We start from the raw sequence: 16,765 nt of genomic DNA, 5'->3' as shown, positions 1-16,765 counted from the left end.
CCTCCCTCCTCCAGCCTGACTCCTTGCCTCCCTCCTCCAGCCTGACTCCTTGCCTCCCTCCTCCAGCCTGATTCCTTGCCTCCCTCCTCCAGCCTGATTCCTTGCCTCCCTCCTCCAGCCTGACTCCTTGCCTCCCTCCTCCAGCCTGACTCCTTGCCTCCCTCCTCCAGCCTGACTTAGCTGGTCCAGAAACAGCCGTGCACATCTGGCAGCAGTGTTACAGAGACACAACTTCTGCTGCTGGAGCTAGACTTTCCTAACGCTGCCATGCTGTCAGTCAGGAAGTAGCGGATCCAAACTCCCACGTGGCACCAGAAACAGAACCCCTAGTAGGCCGTAAGCTACACCCATAGTGCCAAGTCCAGCAACAGCTCCTCCCCTGAGCCCTGTGCCAATCTGTGAGTACTACCGTGCATTGAGGGCAGAGGACTTCCTGTGTGTCTGTGACAGGCTGGTAACAGAACTTGCTCTGTTATCAGATGACCATCCCTCCTTCTCCCTCTCGCTGGCTCTCTCAGACATCAGCCCACCACATTGCCCACTTCCCCCTTCAGCTTGCTAAGGAAGCTGAAACACTCACCCACCGGCCCACGCCGAGAGATAGGATGGGAACTCACCAACCATGAGATTGTCATATGGTACCCTCCCATGATCACAGGAGAGTTTGGCTAATTCTTTGATCCCTACGTAGTGCCTTAGGTCAACGTTGAATTACTCACTCAAACATCTGTTTTTTCTGACAACTATTGTCTAAGGTTGGCTAGTGTCTAATGTATGAAAACAACAACAGCATCCAGCAGAGCCAGAAAAAGGTGTGACATCTTGGAGACAACCCACCACCATGAAAGTAAACCATGTAAGTGAAGTCAGACTCACAACACAACGGCCTAGTCTAACCCAGGGCTGCATCTCAGCCTCTAATTTGATCAGGTTGTGTGAACTGCTTGCTTCATGAACCAGCAGGCCCAGAACAGCCCCTACGACTCCCCCAAGACAACACAACACACAGAGCCCTGTCTGTCTGTTTGTCAGCTTGGGCCAGGAGCAGTGGGACATTTAACTGCTGACAAGGGGAGTTCACCCTTAATAAGGGGGTAGCTTATAGTTTAGCGCACCACCCAAAAGCAACACAACCCCAAAACTAGTCCTTCCAAGGCATGGCAGTGTAATAGCACGCAACCTGTCTCCTCCTGTCGCTGTGGACCTGCTAGTTTGGGGCATTATGGTGCATAACATACAGGAATATCAAACTGTATTCAACATGCTCACCGCCAAATTGATGGGTGGTGTCTAGGGCCTACCCACAGCCACTGAAGTCCCCTACAATTCCTCTGGAGTCTATTGTGGGTAGCATGGAGTGTCCCAACTTAACCTCTTAGTGGAATTTACTCAGGCTGAAAGTACAGCCTTCTGCAATTGGCACTCAGGAGTGGCACGAATAACATTATGACATCAACACTGTGACATTTGACAGAATGAATAATGTTTCAAACTCTGCATCTGAAATCTAACCAAACACTTCCCTGAGTCTGGGCATCTGACAATAAAATACTCCCCCCCCCCCTCTCTCGCTGTACCCGCACGCTTCAAAACAAGTCCAACAAGTATGTGTTGCCAGGAATAGGCATCTGTGAATTAGAAAATAAGTTACGCTCCTTTAACGTCTTTTGACATACCACCAACGTACGGACAGCTATCGTAGACTAAATGATGTTGTGACACAAATCACACAGTGCCATAGGGGCTACTTGAGGCAAGAGGGATGTAGAGAACAACAAAAGGGGTGTGGGCAGCCATGGAGAAGAACTGAAAGTTAATAAACGAATAAAGGAGTTCCCGAGGGCAGAGGGTAAAGTTTCCAGTTGCTCAAGATTTCATGTGCTATGATTGTGTTATGGCAGCTCATTTACTACACCTCACTAACTAGATGAAATTGTCCACAAGAGGTGTCACATCTTCTATCCAGTAACAGTCGAGCATTGGGGGTAAGGATATATAAAGGATCTGCAGTTGGCTCATTTATTCCTAGTCTCATACACTAACAACAATAACATTACACACAATAACACCAATTCAGATGATTAGATTAACTGTACTAATTTTAATTAAACCAGTAAGTAAAGGGTTAAAAGGGCACCGTGTGTATAGCCAAAACTTTAAGACAACAGTCTCTCTAAACATGATGTGCTCAACCTGCTCTGAGCAGTGCCCTATTTGCCATCTATTTTTTATATGCAAGTGGGTCAGGAACTCTGAACTCTACCAAGCCCCATCTCCCTCGCTCTCTTACAAACGCAGGTCCTGGTATTTATTTCCAAGCTCTCCCCTCTTTCACTCTCCTCAGTGTCAGGAGAGAGTGCAGTTTGAGCTCTTACCAGCTGGGCAGAAGCAGAAGCGTGTGTCCCTTCCCCAGGCCCTATCCGGCTCTCCTGCCTGCTCTCCTGTCTCCGTGTCTGGGTAGGGCCCTGCCTGGTGCCTCAGTACTGGAGCTTTTGCAGACAGGAAACTTCCGAGTGGCCCTAGTCATACAGGCAAGCCCTTGCCTGATCCCAAACAAGCAGACACCTACCACCCTCCTCTATTTTCAGCCCACTGCTCCGCTCTGGCATCTCTTCCCCTTCTGTGATTGGCTTGACAGCTGCTCACTCACCACACCTCCTTGCTGGGATAGGCTGGTAGGTGTTCCCTTTCCTGTATGGCCAATGGCAAGGCACTCTGGGATGTGGAGTCCTTAAATGTTATTTGACCTGCTTCACAGCCCCTGCTGCGAACTACGAGTCCCAGCTTTCCGTCCCTCACCACCCCCACTTCTCCAAGCCTGTTCCAACGTAAGCACTCAGGGCAGAATTATACACTTCAGTATGTTGCTAGCAGAATGCCAGGTATTAAAAGTACAGACCAGCCATCAAACAGGATTGTGCTGCACATGAAGAAAAGGGTCTCAACCAGAACTGTCTAAGCCACAGCCAAACACGGGGGTAGCATTCTGTGACAACCCCTACGTCTATGGTTTAAACGCACTTCAAGACTCCTGACCTAAATTAAGACATTCTTATTCTGATCAATTCCAAACCAGCCGGAAAGAATGAACAATGCAAGTGGGTCAGGAACTTTTCCCTCCAAGCATGATTTCTTAGTGAATGACACCATCACGAAAAGTAATTCGCTTGTCATCGTACCATGTCCTATAAAATTAGTTTTGGTTCCTCCTTCCTCTTCTTCAGAACCCACCCCCCCGAACGCCACCATCCTCCTCCTCCCCTAAGTTCTCCCACCTGCCCGTAAAGTTAATGCCTCAAACACGGCAAATAAAACTATCATAGCAAGCACAAAAGGTAAAAAGCAGGAATGAGAGAAGTAATTTAGCAGGAATAAAAACAGAACCATAACTACTGACTGCAACCCATTTCACCCTCCCCCCCAAGTATCTCTCTGTCCCCCTCCCTCATTCTCCTCTCCTCCTGTGCTTGCTCCCTCCTGTCGACAGGCCCTGGGTGGACAGTGGGGGGGTTTGCGGGGGTGCCTTTAGCTCACCTGCGATGGCCGTGATGGTGCTTGTTGTGGGTTAGCTCAGCCCTCCTCCTCTCTGGAGCTCTCTCTAACTGTCGTGCTGCTCAAAGCCCCATATGCGCTAACCAAGCAGCAGCAGATCAACTCAATTCCCTTCCTGGTTTCTGGAGGGCAAAGAGGTCCCTCCCTTTCTCTCCCTCTCCCTCCCTCTCTCTTAAAGAAACAGCATTCCCCTCGATGTTTCTCTTCCTCTCCTCTCTGGGGGAGCAAAGTAAAAGAGATATTCACCTGTGATCAAGAGTGGACATTCATCATATCGATCACATAAAAAAATGACAAATGAGTACTCGACTTCATCCTCTTGCTTTTGAAAGTATATGTTGATAGAGTTGTAAACAGCATCCAGATTAATTGGTTATGATCGGATTATAGTTGTTACTCTCGTCTTTTCTCCTCTCCTACTGTATCTCTCTCTCGCGCCTTGAGATGAGTCGCACCCACCCATCCCATAGCCTGAGGTCCTAGTGTCCCACCCCAAAAACAAGCCTTGGCACATTCCAGGACACAGGGGCTGCCAGCAACCCCCTCGACACCCATACCTTCATCTCTCCCCCTTCTCACGTTGTACAGTAACATCTTAACCACATGCCTCACCTCTTCATTCATACCAAGCCCACTTTTACCAATGTTTCTTCGGTGGCATGGAAGACACCAGTCAAAATCAAATCAGGTTTATATCGCTTAGAAGAACTCATTTTGACTGATTTCTAACACGCCTATACACTTGACATTTTCTACACTGTACACCTGGACCGTCAGTCACGCTGCAGTGGACTGGGGTGGAGATCTTCCATACTATAAACTATCTTTAACAGGCCTACACACAGAGTAGGAATGCAGTTATCATATATGAAGTGAAACGGCTTACCTTGTGTAATGTGATGAAACCGCTAGCCATGAAAGGCGTCTCTTCGGTCTGACTGGAAGCTGATGCACCCCACTGTGTGGCATGGCTTGGCACTGTGGGGAGAACTAGGCTAGGCATGTTCTGACAGCATGGGGAGAGGCAGTAACACACACCCAGCCTAGAGGGCAGTGTCAGCACTTCAGTAGGTACCAGAGGTAGTTCACAATCAGAGAAAAACGTATACTATAAAAAAAAACATTTGAACTGCACGATCATTTCAGTTGATCAGGATCTATGCTATACATGTTCCACACTTAATAGAAACGATTTTCACGGCTAATTTTGTTTTTGTTTCAATAAACAAATAAATGCAATTCTACTTTGCTTAAAAAGACACAGCGACAATACATAAGAATTTCAGATTTGTATGAAAACTAACAAACCGTCAAACTGGTTAATTTTCCCTTCTGGTAGCTTTCCAGATGATGTCAACCATGTTTATTACAATAGTCTCAGTCTCAGTCCAATATAAACTAGTTCTCCCTCCACCACAGACCCACCAACTACTCTGCTTTTGTCATTTGTGGCTGAGCCATGGTTTTGATTTAATTCAGGCCCAAGGCGAGAGAAACTTCAAACTATACTGAAGAACAATGCGGAGATAAATATCCTAGAAGAGGTTGGTTTTAGTAGACATATCCAAAGCAGTTATCTGTGTGATCGCTTTTGAAATTAGTACGTAGATCGACTTGGGAAATATGTGGACATGCCGCATAGAGCTGCCTTAGAGGATGTGTAGCATGTTTTAACCTGAGTAAAGAACATCCTCTGGCACTTGTTCGCTCCAGTCTTTCCTCAGTAAGCCTCGGGTAGGGTCCTCGGAGTGTTTGATGCACGTCTCATCTAAAGGAACGGTCCTGCACGAGGGCAACGCCATTCAGTTCTCCCAATAACTAACCACAAAACCCTCCCACATAAAAACAAATAGCCATATACATTCAAAAGTTTTATTTTTACATTACAACCGTATCCAACACATTTTAAAATAAAATGACATCTCTTCCACTTCCCCCTATACGAGTCAAAAACATGTTTTTTCTTAAGACTGCTAAATAGTACCTGCGTACTGTTTATATAGCTTTATACACATACAGGCGACAATGCATCCACTTTGTTACCAACAAATGCAAGTCTGTTGAGAATGATAAAATCAGACAGAAGCAGAGAATACATACAGTACATGGGCTCTTTTAGACGACAGGCTAATACATGTTACAACCACCACCCACCCGCCTGCACAAAGCCAGTCACCACGCTGGGGCTTCACAGAGAGAACGCTTGGAGTAGAGGTTACACTTACTCACGCAGAGCAAAACAGTGGAGCAGAACCGAAACACACTCTGGGGAATAAATTGAGTAGACTGGCAAAAATCGGAACCTTTCAGAGCATCTGTAGTCACGGTTTGAGAGATTCTAACTTGACAAATGAGTTTCATGCAGTTGATACAAATACAAGTAAAAACAAAATAATGACCTGGGGTGTATGGAAAATATAAGATGGTAAATCATTCAATTTTGTAAAATGAACACATTTGATGTTCATTTTACAGTGTTTAATGACCATTAAAATCAAAGTCAAATGTCAACATTGAAAGTACTCCTCTCAAAAATGTACTGGTCATGAATGTACAAAACTAAGTACTTTGATCAGGCATGATATCCAAAACATTAGTTGTCATGATGAGAACCTTTTTTGGTTTGCAGTCCTCCTGTACCATCAAAGCACTGATTTCTGTCATGGACACTTTCATTGTCAAAGATAGCTCCTCTACAGCCTACACCAATATGCTGTTGCACAAAACATGAACATAATTTACCAATACAAGTGGTAAGATGATATCAATGGCAATTCATGAAATGATAAACTGGCAGTCATTCCATGCTTTGTACCTCATCTTTAATATGATAGGAGAAAATAGCATGTGTGTGACTACCACGACACCGGTATGGGAAACCTGTGGTCATACAATGAGTTAATGGGCCCTGTTGATGATACGTATACTTAAGAGCTGAAACCTCTTAAGAGCAAGACGAAAGGGGTGCCAAAGTGTGTGTGTGTGTGAGAGAGAGAGAGTGAGGCACTGGGGATCCTCATGTGGGATGTAGTTGGCGTTGGGTTTCTCATTCAGTGCCACGGGTGGGGGTGCTGGGTTGGTTGAGGCCCATGGTTTTACACATCCAGCCAGCAAAGTCCACCTCCTCCACCTCAGCACGCTTGATAAACGTGTGGTTCTAAACAATAACAAACAGTAAACGCAAGTTAGTTCATTAACGCATCAATATTAGTCCATGGCTGATATCGGAAGGGCATGTACAGTCGAGAACATAGCCAATTTGCAAACTACAAAATGTGTTTACAAACATCAATAATAATAATAAATACAGTATAATACGTCAGTCAGGAGACGCTTTTATTCAAAGCGACTTAGTCATTTATGGATACATAATTGGTCGCGGGGATATAACTGAATAATCCTGACGTTGCAAGCGCTATGCTCTACCAACTGAGCTAGAGAAACATGAGCTACAGAGGACCAATGAACAATCAGAGCTGAACTGTCCAACTACATAGATGCACTTCAAATAACAGTCGACAGCGATAACAGTTAATGGCTACTCACCATCAGCATCTTCAGGTCAGCTCGCTCTGCTGGATTCTTGATCAGACTATTAACACAAACAGAAACATTTGATAATATCCATGACTCCAGAGAAATCATTAGCCCCCCCCAAAGAAGAATAGAAAAGAAAGCCATGATTAAGCTGGACAAGAAATCTCATTCTGCTGACATAGCCATCATTCTCAAGGGATGAGAAAGTTATCTTTAAAATGTACGTTTGCTCCACATTGCTCTACGCTGTGCCTATTGCCTACAATAATTCACAAGACGTGTGTTGAGTCCACACACAGCCAAAAAACTGAGAAAAGTCAAGTTAAAACAACAAAAGGTGCTGAGGTAATGGGCACTATTCTTATATGATGAATGCTTGGGCTCACCATTTTGTCACAAACTCGTTGAAATCGTTGGTGAAGACACCGAGTGGCAGCCTGGGAGGAGGCTGGGAATGAGTAAAAAGGTGTGTAAGACAAATGTTATTTCAAAATCCCCAGAGCACACAGACAAGAAGAATTGGTAATGCGGAGAATAATATGTGGAGTCAGCAGCTCATCTGACCTCATTGACAATGTAGTCCAGCAGCTCAAATATCGCCATGGCTGGTCGACTGTCCATCCCATGTCCTGAGGAATAGGAGAATATGGAGATATATATAGATATCATAAATAAGATACTTAAATGTTTTATTATTTTTGATTCCAGTTACTTTTTATTGAGAAGCAAAAGGAAATCTGTTTGAAAAGCACTAATATCATCTATATTGTATTTTGTGTGAGGAGAGGATTCAGGTCAGTTCTCACCGCTGACTGGTCGCCCTCCTGGTGGTCTGGGGAGGCGGTTGGAGATGGTGTGTGGTTCCCCCTCGGCTCCGTCCTGTACGGGCCGGCCAAAGATGGCCTCCAGCTCCTTGGCATCAGGCGGGGGGATGGGGTAGCGGCCGATGGCCAGCTCCACCAGGGACAGGCCCATGCTCCACACGTCCGACTGCACAGAGTAGTGTGTGCCCTGCAGTCTCTCCGGCTGTTGAGGAACACACACGTACGTCACACCCAGGCAGAGCTGGCCAAGTGGGCGGGCGTCGCTGTGCACTGCGCCCTCCAGGTGTCTGAGGGGAGGGGGCAGGACTGGCAGAGCCTGCCTCCGTGCCACACGGCCCTCTACTGGGCACGGCCTCAGCTCTTGGCAGGGCATCCTGGGCAGGGAGGGAGAAGGAGAGCTGACTCACCGACATGTAGGAGCGCGTTCCCACGAAGGAGTTGGCCATGGAGTCGATGAGTTGGCCACTCACGCCGAAGTCACACAGCTTGATCTCCCCGCGCGAGTTCACCAGGATGTTGGAGGGCTTGACGTCTGCGTGGCAGAGCAGGGAGGACAGGTGAGGTCCCAGAGAGGGGAGAGAGAGAGAAGGCCGAGGTCCCAGAGAGAGAGAAGGCAGAGGTCCCAGAGAGAGAGAAGGCAGAGGTCCCAGAGAGAGAGAAGGCAGAGGTCCCAGAGAGAGAGAAGGCAGAGGTCCCAGAGAGAGAGAAGGCAGAGGTCCCAGAGAGAGAGAGAAGGCAGAGGTCCCAGAGAGAGAGAGAAGGCAGAGGTCCCAGAGAGAGAGAGAAGGCAGAGGTCCCAGAGAGAGAGAGAAGGCAGAGGTCCCAGAGAGAGAGAGAAGGCAGAGGTCCCAGAGAGAGAGAGAAGGCAGAGGTCCCAGAGAGAGAGAGAAGGCAGAGGTCCCAGAGAGAGAGAAGGCAGAGGTCCCAGAGAGAGAGAAGGCAGAGGTCCCAGAGAGAGAGAAGGCAGAGGTCCCAGAGAGAGAGAAGGCAGAGGTCCCAGAGAGAGAGAAGGCAGAGGTCCCAGAGAGAGAGAGAAGGCAGAGGTCCCAGAGAGAGAGAAGGCAGAGGTCCCAGAGAGAGAGAGAAGGCAGAGGTCCCAGAGAGAGAGAGAAGGCAGAGGTCCCAGAGAGAGAGAGAAGGCAGAGGTCCCAGAGAGAGAGAGAAGGCAGAGGTCCCAGAGAGAGAGAGAAGGCAGAGGTCCCAGAGAGAGAGAAGGCAGAGGTCCCAGAGAGAGAGAAGGCAGAGGTCCCAGAGAGAGAGAAGGCAGAGGTCCCAGAGAGAGAGAAGGCAGAGGTCCCAGAGAGAGAGAAGGCAGAGGTCCCAGAGAGAGAGAAGGCAGAGGTCCCAGAGAGAGAGAGAAGGCAGAGGTCCCAGAGAGAGAGAGAAGGCAGAGGTCCCAGAGAGAGAGAGAAGGCAGAGGTCCCAGAGAGAGAGAGAAGGCAGAGGTCCCAGAGAGAGAGAGAAGGCAGAGGTCCCAGAGAGAGAGAGAAGGCAGAGGTCCCAGAGAGAGAGAAGGCAGAGGTCCCAGAGAGAGAGAAGGCAGAGGTCCCAGAGAGAGAGAAGGCAGAGGTCCCAGAGAGAGAGAAGGCAGAGGTCCCAGAGAGAGAGAAGGCAGAGGTCCCAGAGAGAGAGAGAAGGCAGAGGTCCCAGAGAGAGAAGGCAGAGGTCCCAGAGAGAGAGAGAAGGCAGAGGTCCCAGAGAGAGAGAGAAGGCAGAGGTCCCAGAGAGAGAGAGAAGGCAGAGGTCCCAGAGAGAGAGAGAAGGCAGAGGTCCCAGAGAGAGAGAAGGCAGAGGTCCCAGAGAGAGAGAAGGCAGAGGTCCCAGAGAGAGAGAAGGCAGAGGTCCCAGAGAGAGAGAAGGCAGAGGTCCCAGAGAGAGAGAAGGCAGAGGTCCCAGAGAGAGAGAAGGCAGAGGTCCCAGAGAGAGAGAAGGCAGAGGTCCCAGACCTAGCAGCACCAGCTGCCACTTCCCCACGTCCCTGTCCAAGCCCCTCTACCATGCCAGACACCTCAACACTGACACATTTCACAAAGCTACTCTGTGGTAGCTAGAGCTGAACACTACAGTTACAGTTGAGACCATACAAACAAGCCAAACCCTCCTCAATCCCCCTAGTCACAAACAGTCTGGAAAATTGAAACTGAATAATGGGGTTGTAGACCTGACATACATCCTCTGTGGTGACCCCCTCCCACTTCAGAGGAGACACAGGGGCGAGTATGAGAGAGGGAGACAGGGGCGAGAATGAGAGGGAGAGACGGAGGGAGGGGGCTGCAGGGCGCGGCTGCCATGTAATCACATCCGAGAGCCTGTAATTACCGCCTGGGCTCCCGGACAGCTCTGTCTCAGCCCTGCCACAACACACCACAGCCCAAAACACTGTACCATGGACCTCAGCCCCAGAACAACACTATACCACGACACACCAGAGCCCACCCATCAGCTCCACATACACCAGGGCTCTCAATTAGAAACACAGTAAACCACAACCCTCAGCTCAAAACACACCACCATCACCCTCAGCTCCAGATCATTATTATACACCAAACGTTAAAACGTTACAACCCCTCAACTCAAGATACACCCAAAACACACCTCACACTATTTCTCTATGTCCAAATAAAACACTACACCCAGGGTCTCAAATAATATTGTTTATGTGCACAAAAACATAGTACAATCTATATGTAAAACAATAGTCCATATGGAGAGCTGTCTTACCTCTGTGCATGATCTGGTGCTTCTCCCGCAGATAGGCAAGTCCTCGGAGTACCTTTAAGAGTGATATGCAAACATTTTACTTAACACAACATACTCTTGACAGCGTACCATCCACACTTCCTGGACCTGAAATCCTACACAAAGACCAGCTCGGAGACGTTTTACCCTGCCTGGGTCCATAGTTACATCCATACAAGATATCACACCAAAACACGCACTGACGCCCACAGTGTTAATGGTGAGAACAGCGAGAAGGCCTTGCATGTTGAGCTTCCTGTGTCTCATGATTATCACAATGACAGGAGAAAAAGCAGTCCATTGAGAAACAAAAAAACCTCCTTAACCACAAGGGAAAGGAACAGAGTGCACTGGATCACAGTTGTGACAAACTGCCAAGTTGCGTTTAGAACAATATCAAATCAAATTTTATTTGTCACATGCACCAAATACAACCTTACAGTGAAATGCTTACTTACAAGCCCTTAACCAACAATACAGCTAAGAAAATGCCTAAACCAATGAGATAAAAGTAACAAATAAATTAGAGCATTTTATATTATATAATATATATATACATGTTTTAATAAACTTACCTTGGGTATTTATGAAAAAATACCAAATGAAGGCAAAACACCAATTAAGCACCAACAATTGAAATCTTAATTAAGTTGAATAATACTTACTGCTATGCTGACTTTGCCCAAGATCTCCTCAGGGATTCTCCTGGCTTCCTTCAGCACCTGATCCAGAGAGCCTCCATCCTGTACCCAACAGGCAACAGTTTATTGTCTGTACATTGTCCACATTCTGTAATGCACAATTGCTCCAGGTGCATGACATGATTAATATATCATAACAACCACTGCAACATTTTAACTTGTTAAAACAAAGTTACAACTGGTTTGTTAGTGTTACACCACAGGTCCTGCAATAAGCACCATTGCAGTCTCAAAACCACAAACAAATATTCCTACTCCCAGCCAAAACTCTAATTCACACATCAGCCTTTTGCTACTGACCCCCAATGTCTTCCGACATTCCAGCACAATGCTAGTCCTATAACTGATCCACCCCCTCAACTCAAACCGGTCTCTATCAGAAGCTCACCATGTGCTCCATGCAGATACTGATCTCTCCATCGCTGTAGAAGGCCCCGTAGAAGCCCACGATGTAGGGAGAGTTGCACTCATGCAGCACCTGCAGCTCTCTGATGATCTGGTTCCTGATGGCAGGCTTAATCTCCAGGTGGATGAGCTGTGGGGGAGGGAATCAGATGAGAACATCATAAGAATAATCAAGTGCTCATCTTGAATATAGTTTAGAACCAGAATTATAACAGACTTGTTTGTGTGGATCTGGTTTCCTGCAACGGCTGTATGTCTCAGCCTAGAAGCCTGGTACGCAAGGCTAGTAGTGTAGCGTGGATCTACAACTGAGTTTAGGCGACCAGTTTTGATAGCCTTTAGCCGTACCCTCATCATACTCCTCCTCTGTTCCTCGGGTGATGTGGAGGTAAACCCAGGCCCCACGTGTCCCCAGGCACCCTCCTTTGTTGACCTCTGTGATCGAAAAAACCTTGGTTTCATGCATGTCAACATCAGAAGCCTCCTCCCTAAGTTTGTTTTACTCACTGCTTTAGCACACACCGCCAACCCTAATGTCCTTGCCGTTTCTGAATCGACTTAGGAAGGCCACCAACAATTCTGAGATTTCCATACCCAGCTACAACATTTTCCGACAAGATAGAACTGCCAAAGGGGGAAGAGTTGCAATCTACTGCAGAGAGAGCCTAGAAAGTTCTGTCATACTTTCTAGGTCTATACCCAAACAGGTTGAATTTGTCATTTAAAAAATTAACCTCTCCAGAAATAAGTCTCTCACTGTTGCCGCCTGCTATCAAACCCCTCCGCTCCTAGCTGTGCCCTGGACACCATTTGTGAATTGATCGTCCCTCATCTAGCTTCAGAGTTCGTTCTGTTAGGTGACCTAAACTGGGATATGCTTAACAGCCCGGCAGTCCTACAATCTAAGCTAGATGCCCTCAATCTCACACAAATCATCAAGGAACCCACCAGGTACAATCCTAAATCCGTAAACATGGGCACCCGCATAGACATTATCCTGACCAACTTGCCCTCCAAATACACCTCCGCTGTTTTCAATCAGGATCTCAGCGATCACTGCCTCATTGCCTGTATCCGCTATGGGTCATCACTGTCAAACGCTCCCTAAAACATTTCTGCGAGCAGGCCTTTCTAGTCGACCTGGCCCGGGTATCCTGGAAGGATATTGACCTCATCCCGTCAGTCGAGGATGCCTGGTCATTCTTTAAAAGTAATTTCCTCACCATCTTGGATAAGCATGCCCCATTCAAAAAATACAGAACTAAGAACAGAAGTAGCCCTTGGTTCACTCCAAACCTGACTGCCCTTGACCAGCAAATAAACATCCTGTGGCGGACTGCCATAGCATCGAATAGTCCCCATGATAAGTAACTGTTCAGGGAAGTCAGGAACCAATACACGCAGTCAGTCAGGAAAGCAAAGGCTAGCTTTTTCAAGCAGAAATTCACATCCTGTAGCTCTAACTCCAAAACGTTTTGGGACACTGTAAAGTCCATGGAGAACAAGAGCACCTCCTCCCAGCTGCCCACTGCACTGAGAGTAGGTAACACGGCCACCCCTGATAAATCCATGATAATCGAAAATTTCAATAAGCATTTCTCAACGGCTGGTCATGCATTCCTCCTGGCTACTCCAACCCCGGCCAACAGCTCCGCCCACCACGCAGCTACTCGCCCAAGCCTCCCCAACTTCTCCTTCACCCATATCCAGACAGCAGATGTTCTGAAAGAGCTGCAAAACCTGGACCAGTACAAATCAGCTGGGCTAGACAATCTTGACCCTCTTTTTCTAAAACTATCCGCCGCCATTGTTGCAACCCCTATTACCAGCCTGTTCAACCTCTCTTTCATATCGTCCGAGATCCCTAAAGGTTGGAAAGCTGCCGCGGTCATCCCCCTCTTCAAAGGGGGTGACACCCTAGACCCAAACTGTTACAGACCTATATCCATCCTGCCCTGCCAATCTAAGTCTTCGAAAGCAAGGTTAATAAACAGATCACTGACCATTTCGAATCCCACCGTACCTTCTCCGCTGTGCAATCCGGCTTCCGAGCCAGTCACGGGTGCACCTCAGCTACGCTCAAGATACTAAACGCTATCATAACCGCCATCGATAAAAGACAGTACAGTGCAGCCGTATTCATCGACCTGGCCAAGGCTTTAGACTGTGTCAATCACCGTATTCTTATCGACAGACTCAATAGCCTTGGTTTTTCTGACGACTGCCTCGCCTGGTTCACCAACTACTTGCAGACAGAGCTCAGTGTGTCAAATCGGAGGGCATGTTGACCGGACCTCTGGCATTCTCTATGGGGGTACCACAGGGTGCAATTCTCGGGCCGACTCTTTTCTCTGTATATATCAATGATGTCACTCTTGCTGCGGGCGATTCCCTGATCCACCTCTACGCAGACGACACCATTCTGTATACTTCTGGCCCTTCCTTGGACACTGTGCTAACTAACCTCCAAACAAGCTTCAATGCCATACAACACTCCTTCCGTGGCATCCAAATGCTAGTTAAACCAAATGCATGCTTTTCAACCATTCGCTGCCCGCACCCACCCGCACGACTAGCTCACCACCCTGGACGGTTCTGACCTAGAATATGTGGACAACTATAAATACCTAGATGTCTGGCTAGACTGTAAACTCTCCTTCCAGACTAATATTAAACATCTCCAATCCAAAATCAAATCTAGAATCGGCTTTCTATATCGCAACAAAGCCTCCTTCACTCACACCGCCAAACCCTAGTAAAACTGACTATCCTACCAATCCTCGACGATGTCATCTACAAAACAGCTTCCAACACTACTCAGCAAACTTGATGCAGTCTATCACATCCATTTTGTTACCAAGTCACCTTACACCACGGCGACCTGTATGCTCTAGTCGGCTGGCCCTCGCTACATATTTGGCTACAGGTCATCTATAAGTCTATGATAGGTAAAGCTCTGCCTTAGTTCCCCGGTCACGATAGCAACACCCACCCGTAGCACACGTTCCAGCAGGAATATCTCACTGATCATCCCCAAAGCCAACACCTCATTTGGCCGCCTTTCCTTCCAGTTCTCTGCTGCTAGTGACTGGAACGATTTGCAAAAATCGCTGAAGTTGGAGAAATGCATTTCCCTCACCAACTTTTAATCATCAACTATCTGAACAGCAAACCGAGCACTGCAGCTGTATATAGTCCCATCTGTAAAAAGCCCACCCAATCTACCTACCTCATCCCCATACTGTTTTTATTTTATTTACTTTTCTGCTCATTTGCACACTAGTATCTCTACTTGCACATCATCGTCTGCTCATTTATCACTCCAGTGTTAATCTGCTAAATTGTAATTATTCGCTCCTATGGCCTTTTGCACACACTGTATAAAGACTTAATTTTTTCTACTGTGTCATTGACTTGTTTGTGTTATTGGCTTGTTTATTGTTTACTCCATGTGTAACTCTGTTGTTGTCTGTGTCACACTGCTTTGCTTTATCTTGGCCAGGTCACAGTTGCAAATGAGAACTTGTTCTCAACTAGCCTACCTGGTTAAATAAAGGTGAATTTAAAAAATAAAAGGGAGAAATATCAAAAATTGATACAAGGGTAGACTCACCTTTCGGGCCATGACCAGTCTGGAGGGTTTGTGGCGGACCTTGTTGACCACTCCACCGTTGCCAGCGCCCAGCTCACATATGGGGTGGAAATCATCATCTTTCAGCTCGCCCACTTGGGCTTTCTGGGTGAGGAAAGCCTCCAGACGTTTCCTCTGCTGTTCATCCAAATCTAGCTCTCCTAGCTTCTTTTGTAAGGCCTCCAGATTGGCTCTGAGAAGTGGAGATGCATTGAGGGAGCGTGGCATAGATCAATATTAAACAAACATACTTTCAATCCTGGTCCTGGGGACATATGGGTGCACATGGATATGACTAATCACTGACCCCATGATTGGTTTGAATCAGGTGAGTTAGGCTAGTGTTATATAGGTAAGTGTTCGACTGGAACATCTAGTCATCTAGTCCCCAGAACCATAATTTACCCGATATCAGTACAGTACACAATAGACGTGCTCTCGGCCCTCCCGAGTTACTCACTCAGACGCAGCATCGATGGTTGTGGAGATGGACTGCCCCTCTCCAATGGGCGTGATATTTAGGGGAACGGGTCTTCTCTTCGGAGCCATATCGAAATATTTTTAAGTGCCCTGGACGACTTTCCGAAGCAAATCAGTACAAGGAACTGATAATTCAAAGTTGTTCTAAAACAGCAACAGGGGTAAATGTTGCTGGCTGTTAGTGGCTTAGCCAGCTAGTTACTTTGCGAGCATGACAGATAGATGTTTGTAAGGACAGTCACACATGCACGTCACCATCAGGTCAAGTGCATTTGACGATTTTAGATATCTAACGAGTAAGGTATATTAAAAAAAAACAACTAGCTATAATAGTACACTAGATTTGTAAACATTACTGTTCCTTTCGCTTCTTGTCCAGCTAGCACCACCTCCCCTACGGAAATCGTGTGCTGCGTTCCTCAAATCAGAGCGGCCCTGGCCACAAGGACAACGGCTGTGGTTGACAGGACTGTCTGGTCACTGACCGAGGATTGTTAGCGTTCGAAGGTTAAAGGGGTTCACTTGTAGACCTTCCCCTGTATGGAGCCGGGGTGTGAAGCTTGGTTGCAGACTGCGGAGACGGAATTCGGTGTTTCAGTACAGGAAGCAGCAACATGGGGAGTCTTCCAAAAAATCGCGAGTTTGAGCCATCATGCCATGGCAATTGAACTATCGCGGGATTTTATAACAGCCATGTTTAATGGTAGCGACCTCCAATGGCACATTGTAGAAATTACCATCAAGCAGATTTCTACAACTAGGTCTAGCTACTCAACTACTACGTAAAATTACTCTCCTAAATTTACAAACTTCACTTTTCAAGAGGTTTGACTTGATTGTTTAATTTTAGTATTTAAACTTGAGGGAAATCTACCCATGGGGAAAAACTGGCGAAA

The 16,765-nt window shown here is 47.1% G+C and overlaps 1 protein-coding gene across 1 annotated transcript; it reads right to left on the bottom strand.

The window, feature by feature from the left end:
- Positions 1-5,410: 5,410 nt before the first annotated feature.
- map2k2a (mitogen-activated protein kinase kinase 2a) lies at positions 5,411-16,521 on the bottom strand. The gene is made up of 11 exons (XM_046301075.1): positions 15,850-16,521; positions 15,372-15,582; positions 11,742-11,888; positions 11,318-11,395; positions 10,635-10,686; positions 8,321-8,445; positions 7,896-8,115; positions 7,654-7,718; positions 7,476-7,537; positions 7,099-7,144; positions 5,411-6,709 (listed from the first exon to the last, which is right to left on the bottom strand). The coding sequence occupies exons 1-11, from the start codon at positions 15,936-15,938 to the stop codon at positions 6,599-6,601; spliced, it is 1,206 nt and encodes a 401-aa protein (XP_046157031.1). The 5' UTR covers positions 15,939-16,521; the 3' UTR covers positions 5,411-6,598.
- Between the last annotated feature and the right edge of the window lie 244 nt (positions 16,522-16,765).

This window comes from Oncorhynchus gorbuscha, linkage group LG15 (assembly GCF_021184085.1).
Source record: "Oncorhynchus gorbuscha isolate QuinsamMale2020 ecotype Even-year linkage group LG15, OgorEven_v1.0, whole genome shotgun sequence".
In the NCBI taxonomy this organism is placed as follows: Eukaryota; Metazoa; Chordata; class Actinopteri; order Salmoniformes; family Salmonidae; genus Oncorhynchus; species Oncorhynchus gorbuscha.
The sequence above is the reverse complement of the archived record's forward strand: the minus strand, read 5'-3'. Positions and strand labels throughout refer to the sequence as shown.

Excerpts from the sequence above, each read along its gene's own strand:
- map2k2a (XM_046301075.1), bottom strand. The coding sequence starts at position 15,938 with ATGGCTCCGAAGAGAAGACCCGTTCCCCTAAATATCACGCCCATTGGA. Across the intron at positions 8,116-8,320 it reads GAACGCGCTCCTACATGTCG|CCGGAGAGACTGCAGGGCAC; the intron begins GTGAGTCAGCTC and ends GTTCCTCAACAG. Across the intron at positions 7,719-7,895 it reads AGGAGGGCGACCAGTCAGCG|GACATGGGATGGACAGTCGA; the intron begins GTGAGAACTGAC and ends CCTATTCCTCAG.